Source organism: Triturus cristatus, chromosome 10, assembly GCF_964204655.1.
Source record: "Triturus cristatus chromosome 10, aTriCri1.1, whole genome shotgun sequence".
Taxonomy (NCBI): Eukaryota; Metazoa; Chordata; class Amphibia; order Caudata; family Salamandridae; genus Triturus; species Triturus cristatus.
In genome coordinates, this window is record NC_140593.1 from 896,815,279 (window position 1) to 896,837,070 (window position 21,792).

The 21,792-nt window shown below is 52.6% G+C and overlaps 1 protein-coding gene across 1 annotated transcript; it reads right to left on the bottom strand.

Annotated features, from left to right (window-relative positions):
- Positions 1–1,839: 1,839 nt before the first annotated feature.
- LOC146796202 (transcription factor IIIB 50 kDa subunit-like) lies at positions 1,840–21,642 on the bottom strand. The gene is made up of 2 exons (XM_085630182.1): positions 21,399–21,642; positions 1,840–2,849 (listed from the first exon to the last, which is right to left on the bottom strand). The coding sequence occupies exons 1-2, from the start codon at positions 21,640–21,642 to the stop codon at positions 1,840–1,842; spliced, it is 1,254 nt and encodes a 417-aa protein (XP_085486308.1).
- Between the last annotated feature and the right edge of the window lie 150 nt (positions 21,643–21,792).

Below are 21,792 nucleotides of genomic sequence, written 5' to 3' on the forward strand. Positions count from 1 at the left end.
GTGATGACATTTATTATTCAAGGGTTAAAGTTGAATGTGTTTTTCGTTATCAGTCTTATTGAAGGCGACATTGTTTGGTCCTTTGTTTATTTCCTTTGAAAAAAAAAAGGAGATGTGTTGTGTCCTGTCTCTTTTGGACCTTTGTCTGGGCCTTACGTAGCAATGTAACTATCTTGTTGAGAATAGGAAGCACATGGAACGTTTGTACTCGTGAAAGGAAAGCTCAGATGCAGCTGTGTTGAGCTGCTGTAAGCATAGCTACTTGTGTGGTGAGTTGCAGGTTAGAGATGCAAAAGTCTGAAAGAGTAATCTGTTTTTTAATTTTCTGAATTGTAGATTGTTGTACCTACTTAATTAGGACTTTTTATTAATTGATTAGCTTCTCATTTTAGTTACTTTAAAGCGTTAAAATCAGTGCAGGTTTGATAAAACTCCTTTTTTTAGGTCTCGCCTGAGACACCTCATGCCCTGTCACTTGTGAGACATTGTGTTTAATTACAGTGGTCTTAGGACCAATCCATCGCTTACCATTGGTTGGCTTCATCATCACTTTCATTTGCTTGCTTCTGATTTGTTAATAGGTGTGGGTTTCATGTCATCGTCTTGTATTTGACCCTCCCCTGGAGCATGGGCAAAGAATTTGTACCCTTCCGCTGCCTGCTTTTTGGGGGAAACTTTTTTCTTTTTGTTGATGCAATCCATGGGAGTTTGTGTGTTCATGAGTTGTTTACCTCATTCAGAAAAGCATGATGTACTTCTTTTCCCTTGCCTTTCACTGCAATGTGTCCATCATGTTTGCTGAGCCGTTTCTTTTACAAAATAGGATGATTACATATATTTCGAATGACAATTTTTGTACGTGCCTGTGTTATTTACACTCTTAAGTCTTTCACTCTTACTTGTATGCATTTGCACTCGCTCCCTATGTTGTAGCTTCCAGTTACATTGTCCATTTCGCATTCGATTTCATTGGTTTTCAGCTCTGAGTTATTGCATTGGCTTTTATGTTCGCTTACTGTAAAAACAATTATTACTTTAGATGTACTTAATTTCTCAGTTTTTTTCTCTTATCCACACATACAACGTTGCTTTCTTATCCCACCCACCCTCTGCGCCTCTGTTTCTTTGAAGCACACATGTTGCTCTGATCTGTTAATTCTTCGGCATGTCGTCAATGTTTGTTTATGTGGGTACACCAGTGCACGGCATGACAGGCTCCTCCCAGGTTTATCAACTCCTGCAATGTTGCTTGGTCCTTTAATACTTTTTTTTGTCATATTCACTCAAAAGGAAAACTGCAAGAGCAAATATTGCAAATGAGCGGTGTACAACACCAACCAGTGGATACCACCGGAAAAGTCAGTCAGGTTGCACTTTTTAATGCATCAAGTCCTCGTACAACACTAAAGTCGATTACTTTGCTGTCTACCCTGAAGCAAAAGGTGGTCAACAAATACTCCTGTTTCAGTGAACTGAGTGAATAATCCATAAGTGGCACAATTCAGGATGTAGTGAGGAGGTTTGGTTATCAGCAGAAGGTTTCAGTGCAGTTCCCTTAAATCACATATGCAAGTCTTCCTTGAGCTAATTCTTCTGTTTGTACAGTAGTGGGGATTGTAAAGCGATTCACATTGTGCACTTGGCTGAAAAAGAAACACAATCCAACAGCACTCCTGTGAAGTAGGTTTGGAGTCAGGGTTGGCGACTTCAGAGCAGTCTATCTGGGCTATGGGGGGAAGATCTAAACCTGTCAGCACTGAAACAGGGCCACACCTTTTACTACTTATCAGCCTCCTCCTGTCTGGGTCATCAAGGGTCAAATGAACATTTGATCTCAGCTCAGTCCCAAGAACATGCCTTCAAATACTCATCCATCTCCTCCCGCGTACGCAACAACTGGTCTATTTCGCTGTCAGAAATGTCCTCCTCTCCTGTGCAGGCTAGGACTTCGGACTGTTGTGGTATTCTAAGTTTTTTTCTTGGATTTTCAACACGTGGTGGAAGAAACAACCGTTTTACCCCTAGTCCCTGTCCCTTTGCCAGTTTACCAGTGGGAAGGCAGGTCCCTTCTGATTGGTCATGCTGTTCATCAGTCATGCTTTCTGAATCATTCCTTGAACGAGACTCCTGTTGCTTAGTGCTTTCTGTGTGGAAACCAAGAGACTGTTTGAGCAAAACGTTTCGATGTTTCATGATATCACCCAAGCACTGGACGGCCGTCTTAGCATTCTTGGGGAATTTATTTAGCCATTGAAGATTGGAAGCGAATCTTATTAGAACGCTGTAAATTTCTTTAAGCCGCTTTGTTGATGGGGGAGGCTGATCAATTTCAGCAAGTTTACAGAAGAAGGGAAGGGAGTTCTTCAAGCGCAAGGCTGGGCGAAGCGACTGCCATGCTAGGTAAGCAGCAGCGTTGATGATAGGAATGGGATGACGGCCAGTCACTAACCACGTATCACTGGCCACTTCCATGATCTGCAAGGTCCTCTCTGCTATTTTGTTTGCATCCTCTGAATACTGACCTGGAATGTTGATATCACTCTGACACAGTCTGAAACTCTTGCAGTGTGACTTTACCATTTCAGCCAAGCTCGCTGCTGGTACATCTAGCACCAGTTCCTTCACAAGCTGGCCATATGTGCTGGCAAACAACAAAGAGTCGGCATACAGGAGCGAGCAGACAGTGCCCATGGTCAACGGCCAGGAGTGCTGTCTGCAGGTGATGTAGACGCAGCATCCCACTATGACCTCCTTCTTTGGCAGCGAGGCTTGGTGAAAGGATGGGTGATGAAAAGCACGCTCAAAGTAGGATACAGCAGTGTCTTTAAAGGTATTAGGAAGTTGTAATGACCGCGTTGTGATTCCCTGCGGGGAAAAAGATTGCGGGATGACGAGATAGATTTTTTTTTTTCTTGTTTATTATCCAACCGGTTAGACACATATCTTACAGTATTCATCAATCCGCATATTACAGTAGGACATAACCCGCGGGGACACAATCCACCTCACATAGATATCGATTATTACATTCCCTTTGTGCATCAGAAGGTAGTTTCATCACCCTCTATGTGTCTCTGGCCTTGCCAAACCCCTGCCAGCTCTCCGCATTCCGTGTCCACTGCTCACTGCATAATAACCATGTATATCATCGCAATGACCAGTTGTATCTAGTGTCAGATCATGTTTCTTGTTCCGGTTCTGCCTGCAAGTATTGTACCAGTGGCTCCCAGAAGTCCCTGGGCCGCGAGGCCTGCGGAATGTCCTCCGCATACATCTCCAGAGTTGCCCTACAATAAATCATGTCTGTGATCCAGTCCTTAAATCGTGGGGGTCTTTTACTTCCCCACTTCATCGCAATCCGCCTTTTTGCAAGCAATAGTGCCACCGCCAAGAATCTCCTACGTCTAGCATGTTTAAGTTTCCTAGCGCCCAATATGCATATCAGAGGGGAATTGGGGATCTGCTCTGTCAGCATTGCGGATAGTGCGGTAGTGACTTCCTCCCAATAGGTCTGCTGTTGTGGGCATGACCATGATGTATGTAAAAAGTCGGCGCCTGGCGCTCTACACCTCAGGCAGTTATCGTTCTCACGTAAGCCCAGCCTATGTAGCTTGGCTGGTGTATAATATAATTGATGGAGAAATTTAAAGTGGATAATCCGCAAGTTACAATTTGACGTGAGAAGTGTAAGTTGCGTGCAACTGTATCACCAGTCCTGTTCATCAATTGTATCTCCTAGTGTCTTTTCCCATCTACCCAACGCTGCGGTATATTTCTCTGCCTGTTCCTCTTGGGCTGCGTTATATAATCGTGTCACCAGGTTTTTCCGGTTGGGAGCGGTTAATAGTATTTGTAGTGTGTTCAGTTGTGTAGGTTCTTCCGGAAACGTGGTGTATAGTGATCTAACTGCCGTACGTAGTCGTAAGTATGCAAATTGCTTCAGTGGGATTTGATGAGCACACAGTGAGGGGTCCGTCCATTTAATGAATGTGTTATGAGGGTATAAGTGTCCCATAGATGTCAGCCCCATCTCTGGCAGTAGTGTATTCATTTTCTTTTCTTGCGTCACCGTAAGCCTAGGATGTCTTTCCATTGGCAACGCTCTTGCATACACTGGTAACTTGCCTGCCCTGTGTGCCATGGCATACCATGCCCTGGAGGTGCATAGTGCTGTGTGAATTCTGTCCCTTGGTATGTGCCTTATCGGGTCAGCTATGAGTGCCGTCAGTGGCAAAGGATCTACACTATCTTTTTCCACCGCAATATGTGGTATATATGCATGTGGTCTCGTCCAGTAGTGCGCGTGTTGTGCTTGTGCACAGAGGTAATATAAATGGAAATCTGGTGCCTCGAAGCCTCCCAAATGGTATGGCTGTGTTAGGACCGTCCAGCACGTTCTGGCCTGCTTGCCTGCCCATGTGAGCCTCTGCATAATGGATCTCAATCTCACGAAAAAGGCCGTGTTCAACCAAATTGGAACATTCCAGAACAGATACAGAAACCTAGGTAATACGATCATCTTCTGCAAGGCTATTCTGTCCGCCATTGAGAGCGGCAGTTTTATCCATTTCTCTACCTGATCTTCGAGCCTCACCAGTGCTTTCCCAAAAATTTCTCTCAGGACCAGGTCCGGGTCCCGATGTATCCAAACCCCTAAATATTTAACTGGATCCGTCCGCCATTGTAAAGGGTACTCCAGTTGAGGCTCCCTTGTTTCCTCCGTCAACGGTATCACGACCTATTTGTCCCAGTTTATGCGGAGGCCCGCATATCTCTCATATTGAACGTATTCCCTAATAAGCGGGTTTAGATGTCTATCTGGATTCGTAGTGTAGAGGACCATGTCGTCCGCATATAGTGCAATACCAATGGGGCGAAGTCCAAATTTCAGGGCCGATTCCGAGTGTTTCTGTCGAATCTTGCAGGCCAGGGGTTCTAAGATTATTGCAAATAGCATTGGGGAGAGCGGGCAGCTCTGTCTGGTGCCCCTCTTTATCTCTATGGGTTTGGATATGGATCCATTTATTCTGACCCGCGCCTTAGGAGCCGCATATAAAAGCGATATCCACTTTAGGAATGGTTCTGGGAACCCCATCTTGCGGAGAGTGGCAAACATAAAGTTCCATTCTATTGAGTCAAATGCCTTGCAGCATCTAACAAGGCCTCAGCCGCTGGCGTATTCGGGTCTAATTGATGGTATAATGCAAAAATGCTGCGAATGTTGTGGGTGGTCGATCGTGTCGGCATAAAGCCAGCCTGGTCAGGCAGCACCAAATTACAGAGGAGAGGCTGTATTCTGTTTGCTATTATTTTTGCTAATATCTTAGCATCTATATTTATCAAGGATAAAGGTCTATATGATTCACACTCAGAGGGATCTTTTCCTGGCTTCGGGAGTGCTATAATGAGTGCCTCATCTAAGGAGGGAGGGAGCTTGCCCTCCTCATAAGCCTCTTCAAGCATTTCAGCGAAATGGGGGATCAATAGAACACGGTATTCTTTATAAAATTCGCCCGGGAGGCCATCCAGCCCCGGCGTTTTATTGTTAGGCAGTGAGTTGATGGCGACTATTATTTCGGCGCGTGTAATATGGTGACAAAAGTATTCTCGATGGGAATCAGCCAACCAGGCCAACGCCACATCTTCCAGGTAGTCCCCAATTTCTGACGTGGAAGCCTTGCTCTGGGCAGTGTACAGATTGGTGTAAAACTTTGTGAAGCAATCTAATATAGTGGGGGTATTATAGACCGGTTGATGCAATTGCATCTTGGATCTGTGTGATGTGCGCGGTGGTATTTGCGGGCCTGATTTTGTATGACAGTGCTCTGCCAGGTCTCCCCCCCTCCCCATAGCTTCTAGCGGTGTACTTGCGCGAGATATATTTTATCTCGTCTTCTGCAAATCCGTTATATATGTAAATCTGTGTCCCAATATTGGCCAATATTGATTTGTCTTGCGTGTGTTCATATTCTCGTTCCAGGCTGGCTATTTCAGCTTCTGTCCTTTCTAATTGTCGATGACGAGATAGATTCATGCACGGTAAACGTTTACCGCGAAACTTTGTCCCAGCAGGGAATCACAACGCGGTCGTTACAGCGACCACATTGTGATTCCACATACCATTATACCGCAAGTCGGAACAACGACTTGTGGGGAGGGGGAAGGGGGGGGGGGGGTATAGGTTGGATTTAAAATCCAACACCTTCCCAAGTGTCCCGACAGACTGGAGTTGGAATAATAAATTATACTATTCCAACCTCCAGCGCCTCCCTCCGCAAGTCGCTGTTCCGACTTGCGGAGTAATGGTATGCAGAATCACAACAAGGCAGGCGCGGTGCGTCCATTGGGGCGTGGGGACGTAGCCCCCCCGCCCGCCGCACCCGCCCGCGTCCGCAGCTCCCTCGGTGTCTCTGAACTTAGTTTACTTAAGTTCAGAGACGCCAAGGGTGGGGAGAACTCAACTGACAATGCATGTCAGTCAGCATGACGTCAGACCGTGGGCGGTCCGGCGTCATGTTGACTGACATGCATTGCGGCAGCACAGCACAAGTGCGCATGAGTGGGCATGGTGAGCTAGTTTTTAGCCCGTGCCCAGTCATGCGCACTTGTGTTTTAACGGATTTGCACATACCCATTAGGAGCCCCTCGGTCTCCTAATGGGCAGGCGGCGGGCGAGGAGTAGGCTGTGCCCTCAGCCAATCCTGGCGCTGCAGCAGCGCCAGGATTGGCTGAGGGGTTGCCACTGCAGTGCTGACGTGACGACGTGCTGTTCAACTTCCATCCAGTTTGAAGAGGGCAGAGGCGGTCAGTTAAGAGGGGCTGTAGGCGCCAACGGACGGACCCGAGGCGGCGCGGACGTGCTGAGGACCTCAGGTAGGATTTAAAAAAAATGTATTTTAACACTCCCCGCGCGACACCCCCGCGACATCCCCCCCCCCCCGCGCGCGACTTCCCCCATCACGCGCGACTTCCCCCCCTGCGAGCCGCGACTGCGTATTAGTCTGAGGTGATAGGAGGACAAAAAAACTTCGATTCACATAAGCTGCGTAAAATGAGTGTCTGTGAGTGCAGTTATTTAAATGACACAGATAGTTGTATGTGCAACGTAATTTTTAAAAGACACCTGATCTTAAAAAATATGTTCTATATGTATTTAATATGTGCAAGAGAAAAGTATGCCTCACTTTAATTCAGATGGATTTCGGATAAATGATATGCAAAAGAGATTGGCTCGTTGGAAACCAAACCCTCCACAGTCTGGAGTGGAGCAGGTGCAGATTTTATTTCTTTTCTTGTTACATATTAAAAGAATGAGCTGTGTTTTCTATTATCTGGAAGGGCCATCGTTTTACGTCGTAGAAGTTAGAAGAAGATACCTGAAGGAAAAAAAAACTCGCCTGAGCTTCCTCCGAACAGCAGAATTTTTACAGCAAATAGCGAGAAGCACACGGCGGGTCTCTGATGGCTCAGGCAGTAACATTTTATCATTAGAGGTTCTTGCACTTGCAGCCCTGGGCTCCTGCAGGGGACTGGCTGCCAAATCCATCCGGGCCTTAAGTGACTGATGCAAAGAGAGAAAGAGAAGTGCAATTCACAAGAGAATCCGGGGGAGAAAATTGCATCTGAAACGGGAGTGAGGAGGCATCTCTGCAAATAGGCTGCATTTATAGATTGAGATGCGGGGTTTGAGGGAAAAAAGAGCTAAATGGAAAGGGCAAGAGATATTTAACTGAGAAAGGCTAGTGTTTTATTTACCGGACAATACCCTTGTGCGCTTAAATCAAAAGAGCCAGAGTTATGTCGCTGTGGGCGTGAGTGTTTCGCCCTGTCTTCTAGTCGTATTCTGGTGCCAGTAGATTTTATTTTCCCTTTATAAAATGACAGGACTAAAAGGCTGTGACAGGGCGTTAGACACTGTAAGACCACCCTGCCATGAACAGAACAGCTGTACACAAGACACCTCGTTGACCCCTTCTCTCCCCCTGCAGCAACCCGAGGTGACACGACCACTGGAGGAGAGATATCCCTATTATGCACAGGATTGGCCCGTGGGAAGTGAACAGGGCTCCTTTAACTTCGCCTTTCAGAATGACGAAACCCCTCCCACCGACGACGTCACGTTGCTGGGATACACAAAAGCAGTAGGATTCCGGAAGACGACGGACGGCGTTTCCCTGGAGGCGGAAGGAGATTCAGAGCGGAGAAGGAGGACGATTCGGGAGTGGAGAAGCGGAGGTAGCAGTACGGCGGAGGAGAGAACGGACGGAGACGACCCCGACAAGCCAGGAGGCCAACGTTACCACGAAGCGCCCGGCCACGTTCCCAGGGGAGGAGCGTGGCTCGAGCAGGTACGTAGAAGGGTAGCGGGTTGGTTGGGGAAAACCGCCTCGCCTCCACTGATAAACCCAGACCCGTAGCACCTATACCGTATCCGGTACCCTGCCATAGTCTCCCCCTCGCACGTGCACCCCCCCCCCCCTCACAGTCACAATCAAGAGAGAGAGAGAGAGCACGAAGAGCACTGGGTTTCCCTCACCCCCGGCCCCATTGTGCCCCGGCGCACGAGATCCCCGACCTAACTCGTACTTTTCATCTCTTTTGTTCTATACGACGGAGGTAAGACTCTGAGGGATCCCCACCGCGTACTCGACAGCAACTGGCCAGACGACCGCCTAGGAGCTTGCTGACGAACTTTGCACTGAGTGTCCACCAGACAGTCAAAAGACCGGAAGAGCCAGAGACATACCATTCGTGTACCAGACAGTATTGGGAGAACCCCTGTATAAGGTCGAGAATAAAGTGCTCAACCTAAACTGCATCCTCTTGTTTGTCGTCTCTGCCGCACCAGCCCTGCCACACTGGTGTCAGAAGTGGGATCCAGTCCGTCTGTACGACAAGATGGACGCCCTCATCCAGCATCTCGTAAAAGGACAGGAAAAATTAGAATGGGCAGTACAGAGGCAGATGACGTCAGCCCAAGCCGACCGGGACCTTTTCCAAAATACTATCGCGGCCCACATGGAGACTCTACAGAAGACTCCTCCGGTCGCAATCGTCCAAACACCCCTGGAGACGCGACCCCTTCCCGCTCCTCACCCCTCAGGACTGGCCTTACAAAAATATACGCCGGGGGAGGACCCGGACATGTTCTTGATGAACTTTGAGAGGGCGGCCAGAGCAATGGGATGGCCGGAGGACAAGTGGCCCTTCTTTTTGGCGCCGCTCCTGTTAGGGGAGGCGCAGTTTGCATACCAGGTGGCCAACTCCACGGGCACCACGCCCTACCTAACCATAAAAGAGGTCATCTTGGACCACCTAGGGCTTGACGGGGAGGCCTACAGACTCCGCTTCAGGAAAGAGAGGGGTATACCTGGCGAGAACCCCAAAACTCTGTTTTTCCGATTGAAGTTCGCCGCGGATAAGTGGCTAAGACCGGCCGCCAGCACGACGGAGGAAGTAATGACCAAAATATACTTAGAACAGTTTATGGAGGCCTTGCCGTACGCATCTCAGAGGTGGCTCAAACAACACCAGGGGTTGTCCTTGGAGCAAGCCATTGAAATGGCTGCTAATTATGCCCGTGCACAACCTAAGGTCACAGGGTGGGACTACGAGAAGGGGACAAAGATACAGACTCCCGTCAAGACCGAGAGAAAGAAACCGGTACCAGACACCACGAAACCTAGAACCCCAAGATTTGAGGGAACACCGCTCCGAGGCCCCCAGTGCTTCGAATGTGGAGAGTGGGGCCATATAGCGCGACTGTGTCCCAAGAAACGAGCGACCGAGGAGCCCATGGAGGTTGGGTACCTCCCTAAGACCATAATGTATGCCGCCGAAACAGGTCCCTCTTTTTATGTGAGTGTGTCGCTAAACGGTAAAACCGTAAAAGCCCTCTTAGATTCGGGATGCTGACAGTCGGTGGTCCAGAAAAGACTGATACATCCATGTCCGGGACGTTCTAGTACACATAAAGTGCGTCCATGGGGATGTTAGGCCCTACCCTCTTGCTCAGGTCACGATAAAACCCCATGACAAGAACCCGTGCACGGTAAGGGTAGGTGTGGTTGACTCCCTGCCGGAGGAAGTGATTTTGGGGGTGGATAATCCGGAGTTTTTGGCCCTCTTTCATAGATCGATAACCATTACAACAGCCCCTAGGATAGTAACAACCCTTATCTCTCCCGAGCCATGGGTCACGGACCGCAGTTTTCGTTTTGCCCAAGCCAATGACTCCACTTTATTAAACGCTTGGGAGAGCGCACACATGTCCCAGAACCTAGACACCCCGAGATATCCTAGATTTCTCATAACCAAGGATCTCCTATACCGGGAGGGGGTTGAGGGAGGGGACCCTCAGTTAGTGGTGCCTCTCTCTTTCCGAGACCAGGTTCTCTTCTTCGCCCACACCCATCTCACAGCCGGACACAGTGGGACCGAGAAAACCACAGACAGTATATTACGGTATTTCTACTGGCCCGGGATTTATAAACAGGTGAAGGACTATTGCACGAAGTGTGAGATATGCCAGCGAAGGAACCTACATCGCCCCCCAGCAGCACCTCTGGTTCCATTACCCATCGTAGGACGGCCCTTCAATAGAATTGGCATGGATTTAATCGGACCGCTGCCCCGTTCATCCAAAGGTAACATGTACGCGCTGGTACTTGTTGATTATGCAACCAGATTTATCGAGGCTTTTCCCCTGAGAGCGCCCACAACTGCTAACATAGCCGAAAGATTGATTGAGCTATGCTCCAGGGTCGGATTTCCGAAGGAGGTTTTAACAGACCAAGGTACCCCGTTTACCTCGAAATTAATGAAGGAGGTCTGTAAAACCTTAGATATACGACATCTACGGACGTCGGTGTACCACCCGCAGACGGACGGTCTCGTCGAGTGGTATAATCAGTCTCTGAAAACCACCCTAAAGAAAATGCTGTCGGCTGAAGGGCCCGAGTGGGACCGCCTCCTCCCGTTAGCCCTCTACGTCTTAAGAGCACAGAAACAGAGCAGCCTGGGATGTTCAGCCTTCGATCTCCTTTATGGCAGACATCCGAGATCCTTACTGGAAATGACCAAGGATGCATGGGAGATGGAAGGGGAACAAGAACAAAGGGCCCTCCTCGACTACACACAACAACTCCGGTCCAAAATAGGAAAACTTCGGAGCTTGGCCTATACCAATTTGGAGATGCAAAGACAGAAGCAAAAACGATGCTATGACAAAGGAAAAAAACTCCGGACCTTAACTGTCGGCGATTGGGCATTGATCCTGCTTCCAGCCTGCGCCAGCAAAGAAAGGAGTGAGTGGAAGGGACCTTACGAGGTGGTTGGTACGATTGGAGACACCACCTACCGATTACGCCTTTCACCATCAAAAACCCAAACATACCATATAAACCTATTGAAGAAATGGATAGGGCCTCCCCCAACAAGCGCCCACTTGCTCCTACCTCAACCCCAAAAGGAACCCTCCACCCTGAACGAACTGGTAATAAGTGAGGAACTTCCACGAGTCCGGCAGCAACAGTTACACGACAGTCTCCTCCCCTTTCAGGACATATTTTCAAACAGACCCGGGAGGACATCGTTAGTGGAACATCACATTGAGACCCCGGCCGGTCAGAAGGTAAAGCTGAAACCATACCGCATACCGGCGGCTCGGAGAGAGGCCATCAAAAATGAGGTCAGAGAGATGTTGAATCTCGGAGTGATTCGGCCCTCGAATAGTGACTGGGCCTCACCTATCGTTATGGTGCCTAAACCAGACGGCTCGCGGCGTTTCTGCATGGACTTCCGAGCCCTAAATGCCATCTCTACGTTTGACGCCTACCCCATACCGCGCGTGGACGAGCTGATTGAAAAACTCGGAGAAGCCGCCTTTATAACAACGCTAGACCTGACAAAGGGATATTGGCAGGTGCCCCTCAGGGAAGCCGATAGGAAGAAAACGGCCTTCATCACGGACGAAGGATTATTCGAGTTCACCGTGCTACCGTTTGGCCTTCATGGGGCCCCGGCCACTTTTCAAAGACTTATGAATGCGATCCTACAACCCTTCCCGTCATTCAGCTCAGCTTACCTGGACGACATCGTCATATACAGCGACACTTGGGAGGAACATCTGGGACACCTAAAGACGATTCTCACCACCCTGCAAAAAGCCGGACTGCACATAAACGCCAAGAAATCCAGAGCGGCGTTTACAAAGGTCAATTATCTTGGCTTTGTGTTAGGTGAGGGCTCTATCACCCCACAAACCTCCAAAGTCCGAGCTATTCAAGCTACCCCCTTTCCTTGCAATAAAAGAGATCTTAGGGCATTCCTAGGCCTTATCGGGTACTATCGTAGATTCATCCCCAACTTTGCAGACACCGCTGCCCCTCTTACAGACCTGCTACGCAAGGGGATAAACCAAAGGGAGTTCCTACAGCCCAGTCCTAGCGCCCTGCGCGCCTTCTCAGATTTGAAAGATACCATCACGAACCAGCCGGTGTTGTTGTCCCCGAACTTCTCCAAGCCCTTTATATTAGCCACCGACGCCTCAGACATGGGGATAGGGGCGGTGTTGTCTCAGGAAGGAGGGGATGGGCTAGAACACCCCATACTATTTGTGAGCCGAAAACTGTTCCCGAGGGAGACCAAGTACCCAACTATTGAGAGGGAATGCCTGGCCATAAAATGGGCCGTAGATAAGCTCCAATATTACCTGGAAGGAAAACCATTCATCCTATACACTGATCACGCCCCCCTGCAATGGATGCATAAAAATAGGAGCCAGAACCCCAGAATCCTACGCTGGTTCCTCGCCTTGCAGCCGTACGCATTCACCATCAGACATAGGAAGGGCAGGGATAATGGTAACGCAGATTTCTTATCGAGGGACTTCCCTCTCCCCGAACGGGAGAATCCAGGGGGGGAGGAGTGTGACAGGGCGTTAGACACTGTAAGACCACCCTCCCATGAACAGAACAGCTGTACACAAGACACCTCGTTGACCCCTTCTCTCCCCCTGCAGCAACCCGAGGTGACACGACCACTGGAGGAGAGATATCCCTATTATGCACAGGACTGGCCCGTGGGAAGTGAACAGGGCTCCTTTAACTTCGCCTTTCAGAATGACGAAACCCCTCCCACCGACGACGTCACGTTGCTGGGATACACAAAAGCAGTAGGATTCCGGAAGACGACGGACGGCGTTTCCCTGGAGGCGGAAGGAGATTCAGAGCGGAGAAGGAGGACGATTCGGGAGTGGAGAAGCGGAGGTAGCAGTACGGCGGAGGAGAGAACGGACGGAGACGACCCCGACAAGCCAGGAGGCCAACGTTACCACGAAGCGCCCGGCCACGTTCCCAGGGGAGGAGCGTGGCTCAAGCAGGTACGTGGAAGGGTAGCGGGTTGGTTGGGGAAAACCGCCTCGCCTCCATTGATAAACCCAGACCCGTAGCACCTATACCGTATCCGGTACCCTGCCATAGTCTCCCCCTCGCACGTGCACCCCCCCCTCACAGTCACAATCAAGAGAGAGAGAGAGAGCACGAAGAGCACTGGGTTTCCCTCACCCCCGGCCCCATTGTGCCCCGGCGCACGAGATCCCCGACCTAACTCGTACTTTTCATCTCTTTTGTTCTATACGACGGAGGGAAGACTCTGAGGGAACCCCACCGCGGACTCGACAGCAACTGGCCAGACGACCGCCTAGGAGCTTGCTGACGAACTTTGCACTGAGTGTCCACCAGACAGTCAAAAGACCGGAAGAGCCAGAGACATACCATCCGTGTACCAGACAGTATTGGGAGAACCCCTGTATAAGGTCGAGAATAAAGTGCTCAACCTAAACTGCATCCTCTTGTTTGTCGTCTCTGCCGCACCAGCCCTGCCACAAAGGCCCAGAATACGAAGGAGAACAGAAGACCATCTGAACTTGCCCGCGCCCGCCTTTGGACAAATTCAGGCCTCTGACTTTTAAAATCCATAAATCAGAAAAACGACCAACTAAAGTAACAGCAGTTCTTTTCGTTCAGCACCTCCTGATGAAATCGGTGGTCCAATTCTGCTGCTCCGCCTTTCATCCTAGCTAGAGCAGTTACATTATTTTAACTCAATTGGGCGATGACACTGTTATTATGAGAACTTTATATGACCCATTTACTTAATGTGCTTTTAAGGTGTGCATTGTAAATGACGTTCAGTGTTTTTTTTTTTTTGTTGAAACATTTTTTATTGTTTTCAAAACAACAACTCAACACACGTTCCACTACCCCCACCCTTCAAAGGAGTACTGTACATTTATCTTCGCTACCAATTATCCAGGAGTAGAAACATCCTTCCCACCCAGTCCCCTTCCCCCCCCCTCCCCCACCCCATGTCAGTGTGCCCCCGCCACCTACCCCTCTTCTGATGTACCCCTCCTCCACAATGAAGTATGTACGGGTGCTCAACCTCTCCTTAACAAAACAGAGCCGTCCCTCGTGCCGAGCCAAAGTTTATGCGTCCAGGGCCTACCACTATTCCCCTCCTACTCCTCACTCCCCGCTACCTCCTGCCTATCAGATGTGCTCTCCACTTCCCCTGCATCAGACATCAACCCCTGAAGTTCCACCACCAACGCCTCCCATGCCCGGGCCGTCGCTAGTGCCTTCTCATCGTCCCTCCGAAGGGCCAATTGCACCCGGAGTGTACCCTCCGCCCCCGCCCATCTCGCAAACGCCGCCCTCCACCGCAAGAAGCTAGGCCCCCCCCGGGATTTCCAATACATAGTCAGTTCCCTCTTGGCCATTATCAATCCTAAATCGTAAAACTTGCTGGTGACCTTCGTCCGGCGGGTGTGGGGAAACCAAAGCAACAAGCAAGCCCCCATTTCCGGGGCAATAGAGCGGTCCGTCACCTGATTCAAACAATCCACAACCTCTGCCCAGTAGTCACCCAACTGTGCGCAGGACCAAAACATATGACGAAAATCCGCCCCATCTCCCCCACACCGCGGGCACTGAGAGTGAACCCCCGCCAAAATATTGCAATATCTTGGCCGGCGTCAGATACGCCCTGTGCAACGTAAAAAACTGAACTAACTGAAACCGGGCATTCCTCGTTCCCTTCCAGGCCCTCCGCACCAGCGTGGACCATGTGGTCTCGGGGATCGCTTTCGCAAGGTCCGTTTCCCACTTCTCCCTCAGGGCGGCCAGAGGTTGCAGGCCCTCCATCGACAGTCTGCGGTAAAGGCAAGTAATGGCCTTAGTCGTCCCCGCCGCCATCACTACATATTGGCAACCCGCGGCGGTCGGCGGCTCCGAGAGCCCCATATTCCAATGTTTCTGGAGGCTCACTACAAGGGCCGCATGGAGTAAAAAGTCCCCCCGCGGAAGCCCATAAGAGTCCTGCAATTCCTGGAAGGGCAACAGCACCCCCTCTCTGAATAAGTCCCCCACCATCTGCACTCCCAGCTCCTCCCAATCAGCTAACCCAGACCAATCGCCCCCATGCGGGAGCGCCGTACACATCCCCAGGGGGATCTCCGGGGCATAGGGGTGGATTATGGCGGCCCTCCTCTGGCACCTGTTCCAGCACAGCCGGAGGGTACGTTCCTCCAGGGTAAGCTGGGCCAGGTCTAACCGCTGCTGGAGGACTATGAAGGCAAGCACATGCCGCGGAATCAGCCTGCCCTGTGGGCCCTCCGGGCCTCTATACTCCCTGGCCACCGCCTGCGTAAGCCATTGGAGCTGGGCTGCCAAGTAGTACCACTCAAAATCTGGGGCTGCCAGGCCCCCCTCCGCTCTCGGCCGCCGCAACGTGGTCAGCGCCACCCGCCGCCTTCCCGAGCCCCAAATGAAGCCCGTAGACAGTGCTCGCAGTCGCGTGAAAAACGACGCCGGGATCCATATGGGAAGGGTGCGAAAAAAGTAAAGGAGGCGTGGCAACGCCACCATTTTCAACAGCGCCACCCTCCCGGCACACGAGAGTGGGAGCGTGCTCCAAAACCCCATGCTACCACGCAAGCCGCGAAGGGCCCTGCCAACATTCCCCTCCAGCAAATCAGTCTAGGTATGGTAAATGCTAACCCCCAAGTATCGTAAGCAGCTACCTTCCCACCGGATCTGTCCCAGCACCTGTGGGGCCCGACCACCCTGCGACAACGGGAACAAGCATGTCTTGCCCCAGTTGACCTTAAGCCCGGACAGGCGACCAAACTCCGCCAGAAGGGCAGTCGCTCCGCCCAGCGCGCCCTCCGCATCCGCCAAGAACATCAGCAGATCATCTGCATATAGGGATATATAGTGGGCGTCCCCCCTCATGTAAACTCCAGCATAGGCGCACCCCCGTCGGGCATGAGCCGCCAGCGGTTCCACGGCCAGGGCGAACAACAAGGGGGAGAGAGAGCAGCCCTGCCTCGTCCCCCTCCGCACGCGATAGGGGGCCGATATTGTAGCCCCCGTCTTCACACGGGCTGTGGCATCGCTATAGAGCAAGGCGGTCCAGCGTACGAAGCCATCCCCCAGTCCAAATGCCCGCAGCACTCGATATAAATAGGGCCACTCCACACTAGCAAAGGCCTTTTCTATGTCGACCGACAGTGTGCAGGCCTCCGGGTATACGTCCCGGTCCATCACCATCACCCGCAGCAACCGTCGAACTGAAGTGGCCGTGCTACGCCGAGGGATAAAGCCCGCCTGATCCGGGTGAATTAAGGCGGTCATATGGGTCAATAGGCGCGACGCCAGTATTTTACTCAAGATTTTGTAATCCACCGTCAGCATAGAGAGCGGACGGTACGCCGTGCGCGCGCCGGCCTCTCCTCCGGGTTTCAGTAAGGGTACCACAATCGCCGCCCGAGCGGAGGTGGGCAAGCGCCCAAGTCGCCAGGCCTCACTGTAAAGGACCTGCAGCTGCGGTGCCAGCAAATCCGGGTAAGCCGCATAGAACTCGACGGGCAGACCATCCACCCCTGGGGTCTTTCGCCGGGCCATGTGCTTAATCGCCGCACGGATCTCGCCCAGTGATATGGCACCCCCTAAGTCTTTCCCATTCTCCGGGTCCAGCCGGGGCAGTCGGGCCTCCAATAAAAAGTCATCAAGGCCTTCAGGCTCCCCCTCCATAGTGCTATCATACAACCCAGCATAATAACTGGCAAACCGCTTATTTATCCCCATCTGGGAATAGACCGGGACTCCCCCTGCTTCAACCAGGGAAAGTATCGGGTCACCTCGGGCCGTCGGGTTCGCCAACCATGCCAGGAGGGATCCCACCTTATCTCTTTCCGCGTGCGCTCGCGTAAGATAGTTTTTATGGTCACAACAGCGAAGCTTCTCCACTCGCACCGCCACGCCCTCACGCGCCTCGACAACTGCCGCCATTGCGCCCTCCCCCGCCTGATGCGCACGTTCAGCCGTCCGCAGCTGGGCCTCCGCCTCCTCAACCTCCCTCAGCAAAGTCTTCCGCACTCCGGCCGTGGACGATATACAAACCCCCCGAACAACCGCCTTAAACGCATCCCATTCCGTCGCCCGGCTCGCCGCCGTACCCGAGTTATGCCCAAAATACTGCTCTATGCAGCCGCTAACCTCAGCCCGGAAAACCGAGTCCTCCAGCAGCAAAGGGTTAAGGCGCCAAGTAGGAATCGCTTGCCGCTGCCTGGACCATTGCAGCACCCCCACACAGGGGTTATGGTCCGAGATGGTTTTAGCTAGATATTCACTATGCCGCATCAAAGTCTGAACATCCGGTGAACACAGTATACTATCTAATCGGACATACAACTCGTGGGGGGCAGAGTAGAAGGAGTAATCCCTATCCATCGGATGATGTGTCCGCCAAGTGTCCACCAGTCCCCAAGTGTCCTGCCAAGCCCATCTACTAGTGGCCACCCGACGGACCACCGACTGCGCGAGGGGCGGGTGGGACCTGTCCAGCTCAACATCAGTCACAAAATTAAAGTCCCCTCCCAACACCACCGTCCCCGTCAAATACGCTGCCAGCTGACCCGACAGTCTAGAGAAGAAAGTGGCCTGGTCTACATTAGGGGCATACACACTGCACAAGGCCATATCCCTCCCGTCCAACCGCCCCTGTACTGCTACAAACCTGCCCTCCGGGTCCACTAACGTCATCAAAGGCTGGAAAGGGACTCCCGCCCTCACCCAGATCAGGGCACCCCGGGCAAACTTCGAGAAGGTAGTATAGAACAATTGACCCCGCCAGCGCCGATGCAATGCCTTCCCCTCCTCTCGATCCAAGTGGGTTTCTTGAAGGAAGGCTACCTGGACCCCTCTCCTTACCAAGTAGGCATGTACTTTATATCTCTTCACCATAGAGGTGAGCCCCCTCACATTCCAAGTCAGAAATCTCAATTCAGGTGGGGTCCCCATCCCGTCGCTGAGCCAACCGCCCTTTCCTAGCCCTCCGAGGCACACTGACAGTCCCCTGAAACCCCGTAACTCCCCAACTCCCCGAACGCCCTCCCTTCCCCAGAACAGGTGCTAAACCACAGTTACCCATCCAAATACCACCCCAAACAGAAACCAAACACTCTGGTAGCCACCAGAGTCTCACTATGTCCGTGAGGTTGAGGTGATGGCTCTGCGCCAGACGGGCTTCTCGACAGTCCTCTTCAGAGCATCCACGCCCAGTCTCTGCAAATCCTCCCCCAGTGCTCCGCGCCCTTCAGACCCCCCGCTCTCTCCTCCAAGTCCCCTCAACAGTCCCCATCCGCAATGCACCATCAGGTACCGGTCCCTCCCCGAGCCCCGCAAAGCCAGGCCAGGCCTCCCTCCCCATACGCACCCCTTCTGCCCTGCCACCGTCCCTCAGTCCATGGCCAGAGAAATCCCCAAACCTTCAAGCGTCTAGCAACTCGTCCGCCGTCCCGGGGGTAACATCAGGCAGCAACTACGCCTCCCCGCCTGCGCCATCAGAGAGGGAGGCCTCAGAGCCCTTCTGGGAGCCCGAATCCTCGCTGGGCTGGGAGGCCGCGGCCCCCGAGATCACAGAGACTGCCCGCAGCGCAGCCCGCTGTTCCAGCACCGTCTGGGATGCTCCCGGCGATCGGACCCCTGCTGTCCGTACCTTAGTGCGTCTGCTGCGACGGGCTTTCGCCAGGGTTCCCGGCGGCCCCTCTCCATCAGCATGCGCCGCCGCGCCAGTCCGGACTGATTCCAGCCAACTCCAGGCTGCTGCGGGGTCATTGAAGAAGGATGTCGTACCGTCCAGCACAACTCGGAGGCGGGCCGGGAACCACAATGAGTACTGCAGCCCCTCGTCCCGTAGAGCTTTCTTCACTGCCTGGAAGGAGGAGCGCCTGCACTGGACTTCCATGGGGTAGTCCGGGTAAATAGAGACTGGAACATTCTCCACTTGGTAGGGACCCAGAGTTCTAGCCTTCTGAAGAATAATATCGCGATCCCTGTAGTGCAGCAGGCGGGCCTCCACCGGCCGGGGAGGGCAGCCCGGATCCGGGGGCCGAGCCGGAACCCTATGCGCCCTCTCCAAGGTATAAAACCGCGTGAGCCCCTCGGGCGCCACCACCTCTTTTAGCCAGGTCTCCAGAAAGGTCAGCATATCTCCCCCTTCAATCTTTTCGGGCAGCCCCACCACGCGAATGTTATTGCGGCGGTTTCGCCCTTCGGCATCCTCGGCCCTCTTCTCTAGAATCAACACCCTCCGTAGGAGATCCGCCGTCTGACCCTCCGATGCTTTCTGCGCTGGTGCTACCAAGTCCAACCTGTCCTCCGTTTGCTTGACCCTATCCACCAGCTTCCTGTGGTCCGCCCGAAGCAGCCCCAGATCTGAAGACACCTGTGCGATATCAGTCTGCAACGCAGTTCTCGTGTCCGCTATGGCCTGCAGGATTTGGTCCATCTGCCGTTGCTGGAGGCCCGCCACGGAGTCAGCACCCGTTCCGCCATCTCGGCCACCGGCGGAGTCTCCCACCGAGTCCGCCTCCAGGCCCGCTCCCCGAAGCAGTGGCAACCACGTGGCCCCGACTCACCCCTCACCGGCCTCAGGGTCCGTCGCACCCCTGCCTCCGAACGATGGTGACACCGGCGTGCTCCTGCCGCTCTCCACAGGGCGCCCTGGTGAGGAGGACCTCACCGCTCCCCGAAGGCCGTCCTCCCCGCCGTGTAATGGAACAGTGGCCGACCCCACCGCTGTCCGCCGGGTCGCTCAGAGGCTGCGTCACCAGAGCAGGCACCGTCCTCCAGCAGTACCTTCAGGCCTGCCACCCAGGGTCAGCCCGGTCACCACCTCTGGGGCTCCCGCGGCGCCGGCCGTCCACCTCTCGGCCCCCCTGTCTGCCAGCCAGTGCCTCCGGGCCTCCTGCCTCCACTTCGACTCCGGGGCCGCCGCTCCCACTGCAGGCCTCACGCCGCCCTCCGGGTCGCTGCTCCTCCACCGTGCATCCCCAGCCGCTAGTTCAGGTTGCGGAGGGGCTCCCAACACCAAGCTTCTCTCATCAGCCGGACTCCGCCCCGCTCTGCTGTCCACTACGGTGGGACCGCCACTTCCGAGATCCTCTGCCGGGCTCGCCTCACTTCCGGTCGGCACCCAACTCACTGTGGGCCGCGGCTGCACGTCCCCGCACAGGCCGCCCAAAATGGCCGGCGGCAGCCCGCCTCCGCCGCGATGTCAGTCACGGCGCCAGCTCTCGGCGCCTCGCTCCACTCTGCCGTTCCGCTCCCGGGGGCCGGACCAGGCGGGGGGTGCCCTCTGGTATTCACGGAGCACCGGGGCGACAATCTGTGCAGGATTCCAGCTGGGCTGGATGCGGAGCTCGTCGCTCACGCGTCCATGCCCGTCGGCTGCCAAGCCACGCCTCGTAAATGACGTTCAGTGTTGCAACTGGAATGTGGAATGTATTAAGAGCACGGCAAAATATTTCAGTGTGCGGTGAAGAACGTCATTAGAGCAGTTCTAATTAACGCAACTTTTATTACACTTTGCATAGTTACAGCTGTTGTACTACTATGGTTCTAATGATCTGCATAAAGGCACGTGGTGCTGTTGTTCCAGGCATGAAACATCACACTAATATTTTTGCTGTTTGTCAGTAAATGTTTCTATTCTTTTGTGGCACACGGTAGATTACAAGATGTACCTGAAGAACATGTTAATAACAGTGTGGTGAAAATACTAAGCAATAACTGCGGGGCACATATTAGAGTAAGAATTTGGAGACTGGGGTGAGGCACGGAATGGCTGAAATTAAAAAGTACGGTGTTTTTGGATGGACACAGGCTGACCTGGACTAGAGGGTTTCAGACGTAGGGGATTTTGCGCTCCACCACACATTTTACGCCTCACCACTTTCAAATGTCACCAGCGCCCCTGCAACACGGTCGTTGTAACGATCGCATTGTGATTCCCTGCGGTGAAAAAGACTGCGGGATGACGAGATAGATTCGTCCTGCACATATTGTGCACACGTATAATCTCACGCAGTTTACATCGACTAATGCTATCCTTCTCTGCTGTGCTCTCGGAAAACTGCACACCTTGTGAAAAGCCTTCCTCTGCCTGTGTGGTAGTCAGGAGTCCCTCTGTCAGGATAAATCCACAAAAAGCGCACACCAACTGGTTCTGGGAGTAATGAGCGTCGTCAACTATGTCTGAGGACCCACAATCTGGGCATTTGCTAAAGTCAGACATTCTGGAAGTTGTTCTCTCTGTTCAAGTCTTCATTCTTCAGGTACCATTGTGGATTCTTGGCGTGGCCTCATTTTACGGTCAATCCACGAATTCCTCGTCCTTTAATACTTGAAAACAATTTGGAAGTAAAAGAACCAATACTTTTCACGA

What these genes read in the sequence shown, in the direction of transcription:
- LOC146796202 (XM_085630182.1), bottom strand. Translation starts at nt 21,642, where the DNA reads ATGTCTGACTTTAGCAAATGCCCAGATTGTGGGTCCTCAGACATAGTT. An exon ending in TGTGCACAATATGTGCAGGA is followed by an intron (nt 2,850 to 21,398) that starts CGAATCTATCTC and finishes TCACAACGCGGT; the next exon opens with CATTACAACTTCCTAATACC.